The 18,291-nt window shown below is 59.4% G+C and overlaps 1 protein-coding gene across 5 annotated transcripts in view; it reads left to right on the top strand.

The window, feature by feature from the left end:
- ADCY6 (adenylate cyclase 6) overlaps positions 1 to 17,854 on the top strand; it is a 21,817-nt gene extending 3,963 nt beyond the window's left edge. For 3 of the 5 annotated variants that reach the window (XM_045287250.1, XM_004711420.2, XM_045287248.1), the window contains exons 2-22: positions 798 to 1,653; positions 5,284 to 5,433; positions 5,772 to 5,893; positions 5,982 to 6,093; positions 6,206 to 6,333; positions 6,796 to 6,954; positions 7,049 to 7,190; positions 7,293 to 7,418; positions 7,668 to 7,693; positions 7,907 to 8,054; positions 8,330 to 8,427; positions 8,552 to 8,639; positions 8,750 to 8,866; positions 9,137 to 9,295; positions 9,578 to 9,756; positions 11,079 to 11,114; positions 11,191 to 11,320; positions 11,636 to 11,899; positions 13,180 to 13,384; positions 15,237 to 15,361; positions 15,544 to 17,854. In XM_045287250.1, coding sequence (XP_045143185.1) covers positions 799 to 1,653; positions 5,284 to 5,433; positions 5,772 to 5,893; positions 5,982 to 6,093; positions 6,206 to 6,333; positions 6,796 to 6,954; positions 7,049 to 7,190; positions 7,293 to 7,418; positions 7,668 to 7,693; positions 7,907 to 8,054; positions 8,330 to 8,427; positions 8,552 to 8,639; positions 8,750 to 8,866; positions 9,137 to 9,295; positions 9,578 to 9,756; positions 11,079 to 11,114; positions 11,191 to 11,320; positions 11,636 to 11,899; positions 13,180 to 13,384; positions 15,237 to 15,361; positions 15,544 to 15,669 — 3,495 coding nt within the window. In that variant the 5' untranslated portion in view covers position 798 and the 3' untranslated portion in view covers positions 15,670 to 17,854. Of the gene's footprint in view, positions 1 to 628; positions 1,654 to 5,283; positions 5,434 to 5,771; positions 5,894 to 5,981; positions 6,094 to 6,205; positions 6,334 to 6,795; positions 6,955 to 7,048; positions 7,191 to 7,292; positions 7,419 to 7,667; positions 7,694 to 7,906; positions 8,055 to 8,329; positions 8,428 to 8,551; positions 8,640 to 8,749; positions 8,867 to 9,136; positions 9,296 to 9,577; positions 9,757 to 11,078; positions 11,115 to 11,190; positions 11,321 to 11,635; positions 11,900 to 13,179; positions 13,385 to 15,236; positions 15,362 to 15,543 lie in introns of those variants that run through there. The other 2 variants (XM_045287247.1, XM_045287249.1) reach the window with 2 other exon arrangements.
- The last annotated feature ends 437 nt before the right edge of the window (positions 17,855 to 18,291 follow it).

The raw sequence follows: 18,291 nt of genomic DNA on the forward strand, positions 1-18,291 counted from the left end.
GAGAGAGAGAGAGAGAGAGAGAGAGAGAGAGAGAGAAGTGGAATGGACAAGGATGTGGGGAAATATTCCTTTTGTATAGAGGTCACAGGCTGAATTTATCTGTGGGCCTGACTTATTTGGCCTGAAATGCTAAACTGTGAATTAGTTGCCAATTACTTAAAAATCGAGAACCCCAAACCCACCCCCACCAAGTAGATTTTATGGGAGCCAGAAGCCTCATCTCTCCCCAAAAGATCCGCTGGTGGGTTTGAACCCCTGATCTGGAAGTTCTCAATCCAATGCTTACCCGACAGCGCCACAAGGGGACAGCACACTAGAATTTAGAATGACTTTTTAAAAAACGATTGATAAACCTCCCAGGATGGCAGTATGGCCAACCTGCTGGTGGCAGATGTGGGGTAGCTCAGGGTATGGACCCTCTAGTTCTTCCCATTTCCCAGAACCTGACCTGGGTGGGGGCACTCCTTGACACTAGGCACTTGCACTTGCGACCTTCCAGAAATCAGTGGCTTTTAGGGAAACGGAGGTTTTTAAAAGTGTATCATCTCTGGAGCCACGTGGGTCTGGGTTGGAATCTTGGCTCTCCCACTTCTGTGGACACTTGATCTCGGGCAAGTTACTTCCCCTCCTTGTGTCCAGGGTTCCTCCCTGGCTGGCATGATTTTCTAAAGGGGATGTGTCTGAGGCTCTTTGCTTGGCAATAGGAAGTACTCAGTTAATGACCTCTTCGGGTGGCGGGGCAGTGACCACAATGATGGTATTCGTATCTCCTTCCTTCCTTCCTTCCGTCTCAGCAGCATGTCGTGGTTCAGTGGCCTCCTGGTCCCCAAAGTGGATGAACGGAAAACCGCCTGGGGTGAACGCAACGGGCAAAAGCGTGCACGCCGTGGGATGCGCCCCAGTGGCTTCTGCACACCCCGCTACATGAGCTGCCTCCGGGACGCCGCCGAGCCGCCGAGCCCCACGCCCGCAGCCTCCCCTCGGTGCCCCTGGCAGGATGAAGGCTTCATCCGCAGGGGGTGCCCAGGCAAGGGCACAGAACTGGGGCTGCGCGCCGTGGCCCTGGGCTTCGAGGACATGGAGGCAGTGGCAGCGGCGGCCGAGGCCGTGCCCGAGCTGGTGCCGGGAAGCGCGCGGTCCTGCTGGCGCCGCCTGGCGCAGGTGTTCCAGTCGAAGCAGTTCCGTTCCGCCAAGCTGGAGCGCCTGTATCAGCGGTACTTCTTCCAGATGAACCAGAGCAGCCTGACGCTGCTCATGGCCGTGCTGGTGCTGCTCATGGCCGTGCTGCTGGCCTTCCACGCCGCGCCTGCCGGCCCACGGCCGGCCTACGTGGCCCTGCTGGCTTGCGCTGCCACCCTCTTCGTGGCGCTCATGGTGGTTTGCAACCGACAGAGTTTCCGCCAGGACTCAATGTGGGTGGTGAGCTACGTGGTGCTGGGCATCCTGGCCGCCGTGCAGGTTGGAGGGGCCCTGGCAGCCACCCCTCACAGCCCCTCGGTTGGCCTCTGGTGCCCTGTGTTCTTTGTCTACATCACGTACACGCTCCTCCCCATCCGCATGCGTGCAGCCGTCTTCAGCGGCCTGGGCCTCTCCACCCTGCACTTGATCTTGGCCTGGCAGCTCAACCGTGGAGATGCCTTCCTCTGGAAGCAGGTACTTGGTGAGGGGGGTAGGCCTGGGGAGCAAAACGCATAGCTATGGAGTAGTTACGTGGGTGTGGGTCTTGAGTGGAGACTGGGTTTGGGGTGTCTAGTGATAGCCGATAGGGACCCCTGGGGACTCTGTGGGTTAGTCAGCACCTGTGACTGAAAGTTTGGAAGTTCAAACCCCTCAGCCACTCTGCAGGAGAAAGAAGAGGCCGTCTGCTCCCATTTAAAAAAAAAAAAAGTACAGTCTTAGAAAGTCTCCATAGGGCTGCTACAAGTCAGGAGGAGTCCGTGGCCGGGGAGTGGGTGATGTAGGTATACCTGGGAGGAGTATGGAGAGCTGGAGGTCCAGGTTTAGGGATCGGCCTCCATTCGGGTCCCCGGGGCAGCGGGTCCTGCAGAAGGAAGGAAGGAATTCAGCTACGAGGACGCAGGCCTGATCTTGAGGTGACACTGCAGGCAGTCTCCAGTTAATACGCTTGAGGCCTCCAAACTCGTGCAACCAATAGAGAGGCGATGGGAGGTTGGGTGCGGTGCCCCTGGTGCTTCCCCTTTGGGACGTCCAAGGGCAGACCAGGCTGTGGCCAGACGTGGGCATCTCTGGCCTCTGGTGACACCTGAGACTGAGGCCCTGGTGCAATCCCTGAAGAGCACCTTGAGGCGGTGATCCCGGAGGGTTCGGGCAGTCTTTGGGAGGGCAGCGTGTCCCTCGCCTGGCCCACAGCCACCTCTGAGAGGACAGGGAAGGTGAAGAGTTGGGGCACTTCTCTCCCACGGCTGGCCTGTAAAAGAGAGGGAGCGTTGAGGATCTGATCTCTAACCTGCCCCTCTCATCCTGGGCAAGGGGAGCCTGGCAGCCTGGCCCGGAAGTTCTTTGCCCAAACCGGTACTGCCTTGGGGCTCTCTTTGATGTGTGCTTGGCCTTCCAAGAGGCTTCAGTCTCTGCTGTGGCATCTCACACAGCTCGCCTCACCTCTCCCTCTCGAGCCGTGACATGGGATAAGAGTCGTTTCTCCCTCGAGATGCCACAGTTAGGGTCCCACCCTTCCCTAGAATGGTGTGGAAGACCAAGGGGCAGCATTCTTACCAGGGGCCAGGGAGTGTGGCTGGGCATGTGCCCCGTGAGGGGGCTTTTGGGAGGAGACTGCCTTCTCAGTAGGGGAGGTCGTACATGGGCCGGGTGCCACCGGCCAGTGCAGGGAGCCGGAACCAGGGTGTCCTCCCCAGCCGGCCCTTCTGAAGTTGCTATAGACACAGTTCCCTCACCAGCACACCTCACCCCCCTGGAGTTAAAGGGGGTGGCCTCTGCCTTCCCAGGTTTTGGGAGAGCCTTGCCCAGGGCTCAGTCTGTAGCCCACCAGAGCCCCCACCACAAAGAGGAAGTTTCCTGGCCTGGGCTCCGAAGGTGAGAAGCTGGGTGGCCTGGCATGTCTCTCTCCCCACCTGCCCTGTGCTCAGCTCACTGGGGAACAGACACGGGACCTTTTTAAAAGTAACTTTATAGCCCGATTGTTTGTGGAGCACGTGCCTGTGGGGCACTGACAGGTCTCTTAAAGGGCAGGTTCTTCTGCTTTCACTAGCTTCCAGCTCCTTTTTCAGGTTAGCTCTCCAGCTGGGCTTGGTAGCTGGACTGCCTTCTTGGGTGCCTTCCCTCCCCCTTCCTCTAGCCTGCCAGGGGGCAGGTGGGTGTCCTGTCCCTGTTCATGGCTGGCATGGTGCCCAGGGCCAGGCCAGCGCCTGATTGGGGAGGTGCAGCCCACAGAGGCCAGGACCGTTCCAGGTACCCGCCTCCCCAGGGGCACCTGTCTACAGCCTCACCCTCTGGGTCCCAGCAAGCACATTCTTGGGGTTAAGTTCCTCTTCCGTGCCAGTCCCTGAGCACCATGCCCCCTGCTGCGCTGAGAACAATTCCCAGTACCCAGGTGGGCCTGTGGGTTTCTGGGTGGAGAGGAGACTGGGCTGGCGCTCTCCTGATCCAGACCCCTCTTCACTCCGCTCCAGGAAGCAGCCTTCCTCCTCCTCTGACACACCCTCTCAGACACTGAGCGGACTCACCCAGTGACCCAGGCTCAGCCAGGAGTCCCCCCCAGTCCCCTGGCGTCCATTTTTTCTCACAGTCAGATAGGGGTGTGTGTGTACAGAGTTATTTCAGTCTTTCATCCCCCTTCCCCTTCCCCCTGCTGTGACTCACATTTTCCTCTTGGGCTCCTGGGGCCAGGAAGGGAAGTTGCCTGGTTTGCCCCCCCTTCCCTTCTCCCCCACTGGGGGCTATTCTTAGAAACCCCCGAGGGAAGGGAGAGAGTGTGCCCCCCTCATCACCCCTGTGCAGTTAGGGGGAAGGGCAGGGGACCTCAGCCTAGTTGGTTTGGGCCTTGGGAACCGGCCTGGCATGGGAAGTTGGGAGGCAATCCTAGAGGTCAGGCCTGGAGGAGGCTAGGGGCTTAGCAGACCCCACTCTCCAAGTTCCCCTGAGAGGACCCTGAGGCCCTCGGAAGCAAGTGAGCCAGCCAAGTGTGCCCAACTAGCTCTGGTTCCGGGAAGAGCCCAGAACTCCTGGCTTCCAGTTGGTGCTCTTTCCCTCCCTACTAGAACCAGAGCCCTGCCCCAGCCAAGTCTGGGGTGGAGCCCAGAGTGCCACGTTAACCCCTGCCTTCCCGAAAACACTCTGAGACCTGATCCTAAGCCCATTTGATGGGTGATGATTAGGGGTGGGGACAGAGGGTCTGGGCGACCCTAGGATGAAGGCTCCAAGGGGTGGGGACTGGAAGCTCGAGGCATGTCCTGGTGGTTCTCCATCTCCAGCTGGACAGCGTGCTTGGTGTCAGGATGGATGACCCCCAGCCTGGGCCCTGGGTCTGCAGAGGTCTGAGTGAAGAGCGTGCCGTGTGTAGGGACCCTGGAGACTTGGAGCGAACTGGACAGTAGGGCTTAGACTCAGGCTTTGGAATCTAACTGTTCTGGACACAAATTCCCCACCGGATACGTGGAGCTGTATGATTTTCGGCGAGTTACTCACCCTCTCTGCCCGGGCCCCTGCCTTTAAAATGGAATCTGATCACTTGACTCATAGATTGTCAGAAATGCATGGCAGGTGCCCCTGTCCAATCCTGTAACCCCATTAGCAGTCCACTAAACCAGTCACAATGATGTGATCGTGATCAGAATACTAGTGATCACGATTCTTGCCCATTATATCAGTGTGGGGAGGAGCCTAAGAGTTTTCAGTCACCGCCCCACCCCCACCCCCAGTGCAGGGCATAGAGGGGCAGATGACGCCCAGGGAGATGTGGCCACTTGTCTGGGTCACTCACAGGAGTACAGCTCAGGGTCTCCTGAGTGTTGACCTGCAAGGACAGTCACATGCAGAAGGGGCCACGTTTGCCTTTTGTTTGGGATGTTTTCAAGGCCGGGCCCTTGGGGCTCTGGGGCGCCTGGTCCCAGGAGCTTTGAAAGGATCTCATTTCTCGCTATGGCTGTGTGCTGGGCAGGGGTGGTAGTCCTGTGAGGAGAGGGGGGCTTGAACTGCAGGCCCCTGGCTTCTCCTCCCCAAAGGAGCTTCCAAGGAGGCGTTGGAGTGGGTGGGTGGGAGGGTATCGGGAAGGTAGTCACCACCCCTGCCTCCGCCACCATCCCGCAGCTCGGTGCCAATGTGCTGCTGTTCCTGTGCACCAATGTCGTGGGCATCTGCACACACTACCCGGCCGAGGTGTCTCAGCGCCAGGCCTTCCAGGAGACCCGTGGCTACATCCAGGCCCGCCTGCACCTGCAGCACGAGAATCGGCAGCAGGTACTACTGCTTACACCCCCTCTCCCCCCAGCCAGGGCCTCCCTGGGCCTGGCCCGCCCACCAGCTCCCCGGCACAGATTTGCTGCTGTCCAGTTTGTGGGAGCCCCATGTGCCCATCTCCTGGGCTGTTTATCAGTGGTCCTGTTAACATGGGGCATCTGTCCTGCCCAAGGGGGCAGAGCTGGGCTATATATCCGCTGAGGGTAGGGGCAGGCAACTGTTCGGAAGAGATGCTCAGGCTCTCAGAAAGGTCCAGGAGGTCCCTAAGGATGTGAGGGACACAAGGGTTGGGATGTGGGGCAGTGGAGAGCAGTGCCCTGACGGAGCCACTGGTCTAGGAGCGGCTGCTGCTGTCCGTATTGCCCCAGCACGTTGCCATGGAGATGAAAGAGGACATCAACACAAAAAAGGAAGACATGATGTTCCACAAGATCTACATCCAGAAGCATGACAATGTCAGGTAGGGTGGCCATGGGAGGGCCAGGAGGGGTGCAGGGACTGGGCATCTTTACAGGCACATGGCTCCTCCATCCTCTTGTCACCCCCAGCATCCTGTTTGCCGACATCGAAGGCTTCACCAGTCTGGCCTCCCAGTGCACTGCACAGGAGCTGGTCATGACCCTGAACGAGCTTTTTGCACGCTTCGACAAGCTTGCAGCGGTGAGGGTGCCGGGACTGACAGGAGTCTGCAGGGAAGCGGGTGGGCTAGGCAGCCTGGGGGAGGGGGCAAGACCAGAGGTGGTCCCTCCCTCCAACTCTCATCCCCACTCAGGAAAACCACTGCCTGAGGATCAAGATCTTGGGAGACTGCTACTACTGCGTGTCAGGGCTGCCAGAGGCCCGGGCTGACCATGCCCACTGCTGCGTGGAGATGGGGGTGGACATGATCGAGGCCATCTCGTAAGCAGCACCCCACTGCCAGGCTTCCTGCACTGTGGGGGCCCTGGGCTCCTGCACCCCTCCGCCCTCTGTCGCCAAGACCCTTCACTGGGCAGAGGCATGGCCTCTTCTCTGGGGACATTCTCAGGCCGCTGCCCTCCAGCCTGTGCAGGCCCATGTGCACACGCAGACCCTGGCCAGGGTGGGGGTGGGGGAGGATCTGGACCCTCAGAGGATGCACACTGGGCTGGGCTGAGGTGACACCTCTCGAGAGCAAGTGCCCCAAGATGCTGCATGGCCCCTGCTGGCAAACGCAGCTCTCAGACCTCATCCTTGAGCCTCATGCGCACCTATTCAGCCAGGGCTGAGTTCCTGCCCCTGCCCCTGGGCTCCCCATCTTACTGGCTGGATCAGCCCCGAGAGGAGTAAGGTGGGAGTCTGGCAGGCTGTGTCAGGAGCTGAGCCGGAGCCTCTTCCTCCCAGGCTGGTGCGGGAAGTGACCGGCGTGAATGTGAACATGCGTGTCGGCATCCACAGTGGGCGTGTGCACTGCGGGGTCCTGGGCCTGCGGAAATGGCAGTTCGATGTGTGGTCCAATGATGTGACTCTGGCCAACCACATGGAGGCAGGGGGCCGGGCTGGGTGCGTGAAGCGAGTCCAGGCAGCGGTGGGGGGCGGACGGATGGGAGGGGAGGTAGGGGCGGGAAGCAGGGTCTCACCCTCCATCCCCACACAGCCGCATCCACATCACCCGGGCCACACTGCAGTACCTGAATGGGGACTATGAGGTGGAGCTGGGCCGAGGCGGGGAGCGCAACGCATACCTCAAGGAGCAGCACATTGAGACCTTCCTCATCCTGGGCGCCAGCCAAAAGCGGGTCAGGGCCTGGGCAGGACGGGGCGGGCCTCGGGGAGCTGGAGGAGCAGGCGCAGGCCTTGCCGGGCCCTCTTCTGAGCCTGTGTCCACACTGCCTGCACAGAAAGAGGAGAAGGCCATGCTGGCCAAGCTGCAGCGGACAAGGGCCAACTCCATGGAGGGGCTGATCCCACGTTGGGTGCCCGACCGCCTTTCCCGCACCAAGGACTCCAAGGCTTTCCGGCAGATGGTGAGACCAGGGGATGGGGCACCTCCATCGGCACTTCGCCTCTCCCTGTTCAGTCTGCCTGTTGAGGCTGCGCGCAGGGCTCCCTGGCATGGATGGTGATGATTTCACCCAAAGGGCCCCTTGCTCGCCCTCCCCTGAGGATGCAGTGGGGAATTCCTTAGCACACATAGTGTCAGGGCTGGAGGGAGGGGCCGTGGATGGTGGTGGCCTGCCCCTCACCTCACTCTTGCACTCTCTCTCTCTCTCTAGGGTATTGATGATTCCAGCAAAGACAAGTGAGTCTGGGTTTGGAGCAGGGGGGACAGGCAGGAGAGAAGGTCCTTGCCCCCTGGGATTGGGCTGTGGGGAGCTCAAGGGTAGTCTGGGAGCTGGTGCCACCGCCCGCCTCACACTCCAGGGGCATTGCATGGGCCCTTGCCCGCCCCCATCCCTGCCCCCGATGGGCAATGCTCCTGCACTCCATGGTGAGCCATATCCCCTGCCATCAGCCGGGGCGCCCAGGATGCCCTGAACCCCGAGGATGAGGTGGACGAGTTCCTGGGCCGGGCCATTGACGCGCGCAGCATTGACCAACTCCGCAAGGACCACGTGCGCCGCTTCCTGCTCACTTTCCAGAGAGAGGACCTGGAGAAGAAGGTGTGGGCCCACCACGGCAGCCGGACAGCTGGGGACAGGGCGGGTCCAGGCAGGGACCTCTGCGCACTGGTGACACAGTAGGAGAGGGCTTTGGGGGATGCCAAGGGGACCACGGGCAGAGCCAGGGTAATGGTGGATCAATATTAATTGGACCACCTGCTCCTCCTCCCCATCGAGGCCCTGGTAGTGTGTAGCCAGTCCCCTGCCTCCCCGCCTCCCCCAGGGCTGGCCCAGCCTCCCCCACCCTGCCCCCTGCTCAGCCTCCTCTCCTTCAGTACTCAAGAAAGGTGGACCCTCGCTTCGGAGCCTACGTGGCCTGTGCCCTGCTGGTCTTCTGCTTCATTTGCTTCATCCAGCTCCTCGTCTTCCCACGGTGAGAGCCCTGCCCCTCCAGAACGTGCTCGGGTGCCCACGTGCCGGCCCTGTAGCCTGAGGGTGAGTCAGGGGCCCTGCAGACTCACGCTGCCCCTGCCGGCCGGCCTGCCCTGTCTCCCCAGTTCCCGCCTGATGCTCGGCGTCTCTGCGGGTACCTTTGTGCTGCTGCTAGTCACCGTGCTGATCTGTGCTGTGTACTCCTGTGGCTCGGTAGGCAGGCTCTGGTGGGGTCGGGAGAGGGAAGAGGAGACCCTGCCCCTGCCGGCCTCCGCCCTCGCCTGCTGGGGCTACTCCAACTCTGGTCTCTTGCCCACCTCCAGCTGTTCCCTAAGGCCCTGCAACGTCTGTCCCGCAGCATCGTCCGCTCGCGGGCACACAGCACGGCTGTCGGCATCTTCTCCGTCCTGCTCGTCTTCACCTCTGCCATCGCCAACATGGTAAAGTCGAGTGGGACATGCCTCACCTCTGCACTGGTCAAGCACTGCTCTGGGCACTGGGGGTGGGGGGTGGGGGTGGAAAAGAGCCCACTGTCTGGAAGAAGGGGGGTAGGGTTACTTTTCCCACTGCCCTTCCCCTGCCTTCTCCCCTTCACTTCGGATGCCTCAGTGAGAACTTTACCCCTGGGGGATAAGGCCCTGGGCGTGGCCCTCAAGACCCTTAGCCTCCTCAGGAACCTTGAAACGTGCCCCTCCCCCCCACTTTTACAGTTCACATGTAACCACACCCCCATCCGGACCTGCGCAGCCCAGATGTTAAACTTAACTCCTGCCGATATCACCGCCTGCCACCTGCAGCAGCTCAATTACTCCCTGGGCCTGGATGCTCCCCTGTGTGAGGGCACCGCACCCACCTGCAGCTTCCCTGAGGTGTCCGTCCAAGCAGTGCTCAGGCGGGGGGGGGGGGAAGGTCCTCACTGGTACCAGCTATGGACCCCTCCAGGCCAGGCTGTGACAGGGCCCAGGGACTCATGAGCTCACCAGAGTCCCCAACGCCATCAGTATCCCAGGAGCCTGGTGTAGTGCAGGGACTGGGCGTGGAGGGGTAAGGATGGTGGGGTCTGAGGGTTGTGGTGGGGAGTGCAGGCTTCCTAGGGCATCATGGTCTCAGCTTTCACCTAATGCTGCCTGCCCCATGGTCCCTCCCTGCAGTACTTCCTGGGCAACATGCTACTGAGCCTGCTGGCCAGCTCTGTCTTCCTACACATCAGCAGCATCGGGAAGTTGGCCATGACCCTTGTCCTGGGGTTCATTTATTTGGTGCTGCTTCTGCTGGGTCCTCCGGCCACCGTCTTTGACAACTATGATCTGCTGCTTGGCGTCCACGGCTTGTGAGTCTTCTCTCAGCCCCTGTGGGCCTCCAGGAACCCCTTGCCCCTGCCAGTCACTGAGAGCCTCTCTGGGGCCCAGGCCCGCGACTCATGCCATGCTACTGCCCATCCCAGGTCCCTTGCCCTGGACCTTCCCCTTGAGGGAGATGCAGGTGCTCCCAGTGTATGACCCCACACAGTCACCCCAAGGAGATCCCAATCCTGGAAAATGCCTGTTATTTTAGGCCAGCGGTTCTCAACCCATGAGTTGCGACCCTGCTGAGGGTCAAACGACCGTTTCACAGGGGTCAGCCGATTCATGACAGTAGCAAAATTACAGTTCTGAAGTAGCGACGAAAATAATGTTATGGTTGGGGGGGGGGCTCACCACGACATGAGGAACTGTATGAAAGGGTCGCCGCGGCATGAGGAAGGTGGAGAACAGCTGATTTAGATTCACTCACGGCTAGCAGCCCAGCGCATAACTGTTCCACCAGGGCTCCCTGTGTTTCCAGACTAGACACTGAGCGCCCCTGCACTCACAGCACCCATGTGACCACCTGTACATCACACGGCTGCTGGGTGGTAGTGGTGTGGAGGGGGGGCAGGGGGAGGGGGAAAACCAAAACATCTGACTCCTGCTTGAGGTCTTTTCCTGGGGCAGCACATGAGCTTTTTCCTTCAAACCCACCCATCGTGATGCAGTGGGTTAGCTACTGGGCTGCCAAGCACAGGGTTAGCAGTTCAAATCTCCCAGCCGTGCCTCGGGAGAGAGGTTCGCTGTCTGCTCCCATGAAGGTGGACAGTCTCGGAAGCCCTATGGAGTGGTCACTCTCTGCCCCGGGATTCGGTGTGTCGTAGTCGACTCAGCTGTGGTGGGCTTTTACAGCTTGATGTGGTAGAAAAGGCCTGTGGAGCCGGGTCCCCTGGGCTTGAATTGCTGCTTGGCCTCTCATGGGCTATGTGACCTTGGATAGGAGAGGTAACCTCTCTGAGCTTCCATTTCCGCATCTGTAAAATGGCAAGGCCAGCCCTGGCACGGGGTAGCTCTAGAGAGTGCTGTAACTCACACTGATCAAAGCCCCTCCCGTTGGCCTGACTCCCGTGTTTCTGGCTGGGGAAGCTGAGCCTTAAGAGAGTGAAGCAACTTGACCAAGGTCACAGGGCTTGTAAGTACAGGAGCCAGCAGTAACCTTCCCCTAACCTTTGTTTGACGAGTTTGAGGGCTGGCCTGATGCCTTCCATGTGGCACATGCTTGGTTCGTGTGGTCTCTGTCACCCGCTGTGCCCTACCCAGTGATACAGCAAACACTGATGGCGTTGCTCTCGTGTCTCTTTGCCAGGGCTTCCTCCAATGGGACCTTCGATGGGCTGGACTGGTGAGTGAGGCTCCGGGGCAGCGAGGGCAGCCACCTGCCTCCTTCCGACGCTGAGCATGCCTCTGCTTCCCCTCAGCCCGGCTCCGGGGAGGGTGGCCCTCAAGTATATGACCCCGGTGATCCTGCTGGTGTTTGCCCTGGCGCTGTATCTGCATGCCCAGCAGGTGGAGTCCACTGCCCGCCTGGATTTCCTCTGGAAGCTGCAGGTGACTGGGCGGGCCCACAGCTGAGTGAGGGTGGGCCTGAGAGCAGCTTCCATTCCAAGTCTGGGTGATGTTGGAAGCACCCCTCTGGTTCTCTGGTCACCCCAAGCCCACCCTGGCTCCCTGCCGGTGTCTTCTCTGCTCATCCCAAAGCCCCTGCCCTGGACCTCCCTCCCCATCCCTCAGTCCCCATGCTTCACCCTCTGCCTGTGCTGTGGGCCTCCCTTCCTCCCCATGGCTCCCTCGGGTGCCCTGCCCAGGCCATGCATCTGCCCCTCCAGAGCATTGGGCAATAGGTGATGGGCAGGGTGCCCGCAGGCAACCGGGGAGAAGGAGGAGATGGAGGAACTCCAGGCCTACAACCGGCGGCTGCTGCACAACATCCTGCCCAAGGACGTGGCCGCCCACTTCCTGGCCCGCGAGCGCCGGAATGATGAGCTCTACTACCAGTCGTGCGAGTGCGTGGCCGTGATGTTCGCCTCCATCGCCAACTTCTCCGAGTTCTACGTGGAGCTCGAGGCCAACAACGAGGGCGTCGAGTGCCTGCGGCTGCTCAACGAGATCATCGCCGACTTCGACGAGGTGCCTTCTCCCGTTGCCCAGACAAGCTTGGGGCCTGGGTGGAGTAGGGTGGGGCGGGGGCTTTGGCGAGAAGGCCAAGATCGTAGGGTGTGTGTGTGTGCAGCACTGGAAGGAAGGAGGGAGACTGGATGAGACCCATGGGTTGTCAGGAAGGGAAGCCAGGGTGGGAACAGCGGAGGCACAGCGGGAGGACAGGGCCCCCAGGAAGATGACACAGGTGGTTGGGGGGGGTCATCCCTGGCTGGGCAGGGGGCTCCCTGTGATGGAAGGGGATGGTGGAGGACATTAGAATCTGTGGGAAGAGACCAGCAAGCATGATGGTCCCCTGGATAGGAAGCGGAGGCCAAACTGGGGGAAGAGTTCTAGCTTCCGGGTGAGAAAGGGGCTGCTCTGGGTTTGAAGGGAAGTCGCTTCCTCTCTCGAGGACTCAGTGGCCCCACAGGCTAGCCTACTTAGTAGCTGCCTGGGCAGTGGCAGCTGTGCACACCCATTTGCTGACGCCATAGCCTGCGGGAGAAAGGCCTGGGTCTGCCTCGGACAAGATGGTTGTCACCAGTTGCCACTGAGCTAGTTGTGACTCCTGGCAACCCCATTTCTGTAGAGCAGAACTGCCCCAGAGGGTTCTCCAGGAGGAGACCCTTCAGAAAGGGACCACCAGGCCTGTCTTCCAAGATGCCTCTGAGCTGGCCATTGAGCACATAACCATGTGCACTCCCCCTCTTGCCCCCCCCCCCCCCAACGCACTGCAGTCTGTAGAGGCGGCAGCCAGGAAAATAGCATGCTGGGGAGCAGCTCTGCTCTGTGTCACTTGCAGTTGCTCTGCATTCCAATAGGCTTGGTGTCCTTTTTGAGACTCTGGGTCCTGAGAAGGAGCAGTTGAAGTTGACCTAGAGCTCTCTGCCCAAGTCCCAGCCTGGGTCCTTGATGGCCACCTGGTAGAGGAGACCTCTTTCTCCGGCTCCTCAGTCCTACACTGAGAGTCACAGCTGGAAGAGGACTCGGTCACATGAGCTCACCGCCATCGAGTTGATTCCAACTCGTGTAGGACAGACAGAGTGGAACCATCTGTCCCTCTGGGCTTCCGAGGCTGTGAATCTCCACGGGAGCAGACAGCCTCATCCTCTTGCTTGGTGGCTCAGCCCATGACCCACTCTCCTACCGGGGCTCCTGGGCTCAGTTTTGAGGTGGGAGAAGGGCCAAGGCATGGGAGTGACTGAGGGTTGGGCCAGGGCTGGGCTTGGTCTCTATGCTATGACAGCGGGGTCTCCGGTGGTGTCCAGATCATCAGCGAGGAGCGGTTCCGGCAGCTGGAGAAGATCAAGACCATTGGCAGCACCTACATGGCAGCTTCCGGGCTGAACGCCAGCACCTACGACCAGGTGGGCCGCTCCCACGTCACGGCCCTGGCCGACTACGCCATGCGCCTGATGGCGCAGATGGAGCACATCAACGAGCACTCCTTCAACAACTTCCAGATGAAGATTGGTGAGTGGGCCGGCGCCCTTCCCAGGACGGTTTCTGGGTGGAGGCGAGGCTACAGGTGGGGGATGGGATGAGTGATTCTCTACCAGGTGCCTGGCAGGGGTGGGGGTGGGAGGTGTCTCCTCCCTCCTCCCTCCTGTGTCAAGTCAAGCCTGACATTCCAAACCTCAAGAACCAACTCACTGCCACTGGGTTGACTGTGACCCATGGTGACCCTGTCAGACAGGATAGATCTTCCTCTTTGAGGCTATGAGACTCGGAATTAGTGGTTCTCAGCCTTCATCTTGCTGCGACCCTTTCATACAGTTCCTCATGTGGTGGTGACCCCACCACCCCACCCAACCATAACATTATTTTCATTGCTACTTCATCACTGTCATTGTGCTACTGTTATGAATCGGGCGACCCCTGTGAAAGGGTCGTCCGACCCCCAGGTTGAGAACCTTGGCAGCAAATCTTCACAGGAGCAGACAACCATCTCTCCCCTGTGAAGTGACTGGGGGATTTGAATCACCGACGTTTCAGATAACTTTGTCTTAATGCATACCCCACTACACCTTGATGTTAAGAACTGAGCTCATTTTTCGAGTGCCTACTATGTGCTAGGCACTGCCCTGGACACTTTTTGAGCACCTATGAATCCTTGAATTGCTATCATCCCTGTTTATAGATTTGCAATGGGCCCAGTGTCAGCACAGTTAAGAGCTTGACTTAACAGAAGGTTGGTGGCTTGAAGCTCCCAGTGACCCTGCAGTGGGCCCCTGTAGATTCCAGCCTGGGACCCCCTCTGGGGTGGCTCTGCTCTGCCCTGGCGTGCGGCTCTGAGTCAGAGTCGACTCACTGGCACACAGCGGCACACAGCGACCACAACCAGAGATATGGGGGTTATCAGGGAGCGGCAAGTCACTACCTCAGCCAAGGTCAACTGGTCAGGCTTGGGGCTGAGATTCCAAACTAGGTTTGTCTGAACTCCAGGCCCTTATCTATGGCGGGTCTGATAAGATGAACTTCTTTTCAGACGACTCCAAAGCAGACCAAATTCACTGCCTTGGAGTGGATTCCGACTCAGAGCAGGCCCTATAGGACGGGGTAGCGTGGCCCCGGTGGGTTTCCGTACAAACTGTAACTGTTTATAGGAGCAGAAAGCTTCATTTTTTTCTCCTTTAGAGCAGCTGGTGGTTTTGAACTGCTGATAGTAGATAACAATATGAATAAGTTACGTACTACTAGTACCCACTGAAGCAGGCGATAGTAACAGGCACTACGGTGGAGCAGTTGATAATAGCATGGGTTCTGGAGTCCGAGAGTTGGGATTTAAATTTGGGCCATTCTATAACTGGCAAATTTAGTAAGCTGCCTACCGTTTCTCGGCTTCAGCTACGTTGTATCCAGCTACTCATCCAGTGAGCCCCTGGGTGGCCCAGACAGTTAAGCACTAGACCGGCTGGGAGGTTGGCCAGGAGAGAGGCCTCGCCGCCTGTTTCTGAAAGGCCACAGCCTTGTAAACCTTGGGGAGCAGTTTACGCTGCTCTCCCAGCGGCCCCGTGAGTCGGAAGGGACGGGACAGTCACGAACGACCACCACAGCCATCTGCAGAGTGGGGGTGATGGCACCCGTGTGGGGCTGAAGCCAGCCAGGCAAAGTGCTAGCCAGCCTGGAAGGCTGCAGGAGGGCCGCTGGGAGGTTAGCTCCTGAGCCATGGAGCCGGCCGGCCACAGGGGAGCTGCCCAGACCTTCCCTTTTTGACAACCAGGAAGCTGGCTGGCTCTTTTCTGCTGTCACCTCTGCCAGGTGGTGTGATGTGTCCCTGGACTGACCCTGATGCTGCCACCTGCTTGCGCTTTCCCTCCCTCAGGGCTGAACATGGGCCCAGTCGTGGCCGGCGTCATTGGTGCTCGGAAGCCACAGTATGACATCTGGGGGAACACGGTCAATGTCTCTAGCCGTATGGACAGCACGGGGGTCCCTGATCGAATCCAGGTGAGGGGGGATATGAGCAAGGCTGGGCCCCCTCTGCTGCCCTTGATAGTGGCAGGGACAGGGAGGCAGTGCTGGGTGGGGGTGGGGGGCCAGGGGGAACCCATGCCTAGAGAAACCCTCAGCCCCTGCAAACCCAATTGGCAGGAGCACAGGCCAAACAGGTCCCCTTTCCCAACCCCCAGGTGACCACGGACCTGTACCAGGTTTTAGCCTCCAAGGGCTATCAGCTGGAGTGCCGAGGGGTGGTCAAGGTGAAGGGCAAAGGGGAGATGACCACCTACTTCCTCAATGGGGGCCCAAGCAGTTAGCAGGGCCCGGCTGCAGACTCGGCAGAAGGGACCAAGGTGGGCATTGAGCAGGCTCTGTGCTTACTGGTGGAACCGCAGCAGGCAGGCTCCCCGCCAGCCACACAGGGGAAAGGCCAGCCAGCTGTGCTCGACCCATGCTCCTCTGCCTCAGCCTGGAGAATGAGGGACTAACTACCCAGAGGATTATGCAAGTGACTCTTTCTTTCTACTGGGCCACGGCTGTTCCGCTTCTCTCTCGCAGCTTTTGGGAGCAGAGGAGCAGGCGGCAGTGGAGGCAGGGGAAGCCCCTTCCTCTCTGAGAGACTGATTACAATGGCAGCTCACCAGGCCTGACCCTGCCTTGTCTGTCTGGGTGGCAGGCTCAGGGCTGGGCCCTCTCTCTCCCTCTTTTTTCTGGGAATATTTTGTATACAGACTGGGGCAGGCATGAGGAGTGCCTATTCCACGCTTGCCTTTGCTATGCCTGTATCCCCAGCTGGGTCTCCTCTTTCCTGGGCAGAGGAGGGGGACGCCCTGGGGACCCTGCTCTGCCCGTTATTTCAGAGGAATGTTTCCATTTGCCAAAACCCAGGTCAACAATCTGTCTCCAAAGGGGAACAAAGGGACTTGCGGCCACTACATGGCTGCTCTCGGTAAAGGGGAGTCTGGCTTCATTGGTAACTGTGAAAATGCCTGAGCGGAGAGCCAGGGCATGTGTGGGGATGGCAGAAGATCAGGAGCTGGAAGCTCACCTGCAGGTGCCAAAGAGAGCAGGCGGGCCAGCGAGAGAGGTAGTGCCAGCCCTGACGGGCCTGGCATGGGCAGGGTCAAGGCACTCTGCCCCAGCTCTCTTGCCGTCTGCCGACAAGGGGGCACAGAGCATCTCTGCCCTCTTCCATTGCCAAATAGGCGGGTCAGGGCATGAAGGAAGATGTCCCCTGGCCCCAAACCTACCCTCCCTGGTTTGGCTCTAGGGAGGGCATGAGTGTGTGCGTGTGTGTGCGTGCGCTTGTGGGCATGCATGGATCTGTGGGTACATATTGTCACCATGCTTTCCTGGTCAGTGTGTGTCCTTGTGCTCCTGCTCCTCAGCCATGCACCCAGTTGCCTTTCTCCTGCCGGCCTGACTTCTGGGAGAGTAAGGCCAGGCCCCCTGTGACCAGGGGTGGGGAGAGGTGCCCAGGTGTGGGATGGGGTGTGGTAGCAAAAGGAAGGGTGGCCCCAGGGAGAAGAGTCCTTTCTGTGCCAAATCCCTAAGTGCCCTTTGAGGGCCAAGTGTGCAGCATGGCAGTCTCCCTGGCTGGGGCAGGGACCCAAGAACCTGCTTCAGTCCCAGTGCCTTGTGCACTGGAACTGCCTGGGGTTCAGTGGGCTAAGGCTCAGGACTTCCTGGGTCCCCCACCTTGTGTCTCGGGACATGGTAAACCTTGGGGATAGGGGAGCAGGGGATCCCTCTGAGGACCCCGATCTCGGTACTAGGGGTTGGGGGCAGGGGAACCTTGACCTTTGCCTTCTCCTTCACCAGCCTTCAGCCTGATTCTAGCGTGTCCCCAGCTCCCCAGATGAAGCCTGCAAGGGCTGGTGGAAGGGTTAGGAGGGTGGATTCTAGATTCTCTTCTATCTTTGCTTTTCTTCTTTTCTTTTACCCCTTTCCTCCTCCCAGTCTCCTTGGGTAGGACACGAATTAAGCTGGTGCCTTGGATTCTCTGTGCCTGTTTAAGCCAGAGGCGTCAGCCTAGGTTTTGCTTGGAGATCCCTTTGTCTTGGAGGTGACTAGAGAGAGTCCCCAGAGGACAGAGGGTCCCCAGAATTGCTAGGTGTGGGGGATGGAAGGGTCTGGTGGCTCTCTGGCCCTAGCTCACGGCGCCTTCTGACCCTAGTCCCCTGCAGGGGGCTGGTTTCTGACTAGGTACTGCCTGCCTTGAGGCAGGAGGGGTCTTCCTGCATTACTCAATGGGGCACCAGACACTTCATTTGTCCAGGCAGAAGGAGAGGGAACTAGTTGGTCCAAACAGAAAGCCCCCTGCTCTCTGGCTAGGAGGGGACTTCGGGGCACCCCTTGGCTTTGGGGGACTTATCTTTGCTTCTCGCCAGGTGAGAGGGGCTTGTCCACACCTGGCTCCCTGTACCACAGTGCCAGCCATGCCCTTCTCCTGGGCTACCATGGCCCTCTTCCTCACCACTAGGTGGGAGGCTGGGGGGGGGGAGCAGAGGAGGGGAGGCCCATGGACTTTGGTTTTATAATGTAACCACTGTGGGAGGTAGGAGGGGGGGAGGATGTACCATGTATTTCAGTGAAATATTTAATATATTTAAATATCAATAAAATCAACCTCTTTGTAAAATTCTCTGTTCTCTGCGACCGTCCTGGGCCTCTAGCGGGGTCAGAAATGGGCCTTTCTTGTCTGTCGCCAGAGGGCTGGCTCCCCTGGGTTCCCTCCTGCCAAGGCACAGCTATAGTATCTTCACAGAGTGAAGATACTCGGTCCTACAGTCTCATGAAGTCCCCTTGTCACGAGTGACGTCTCGACCTCCCTGGGAGGGGCCTTCCTGGTGTGCAGACTCCTCCCAAGCCATTCACAGGGAGGAGGTCTGGCTCCCCCAGTAACCTCTCCCTCCTGCTCTCCCAGGAATGGCCCGCCA

The sequence above is a fragment of the Echinops telfairi genome, unplaced genomic scaffold, assembly GCF_000313985.2.
Source record: "Echinops telfairi isolate 266 unplaced genomic scaffold, ASM31398v2 ScPeMD7_12;HRSCAF=54, whole genome shotgun sequence".
NCBI classification, from domain to species: domain Eukaryota; kingdom Metazoa; phylum Chordata; class Mammalia; order Afrosoricida; family Tenrecidae; genus Echinops; species Echinops telfairi.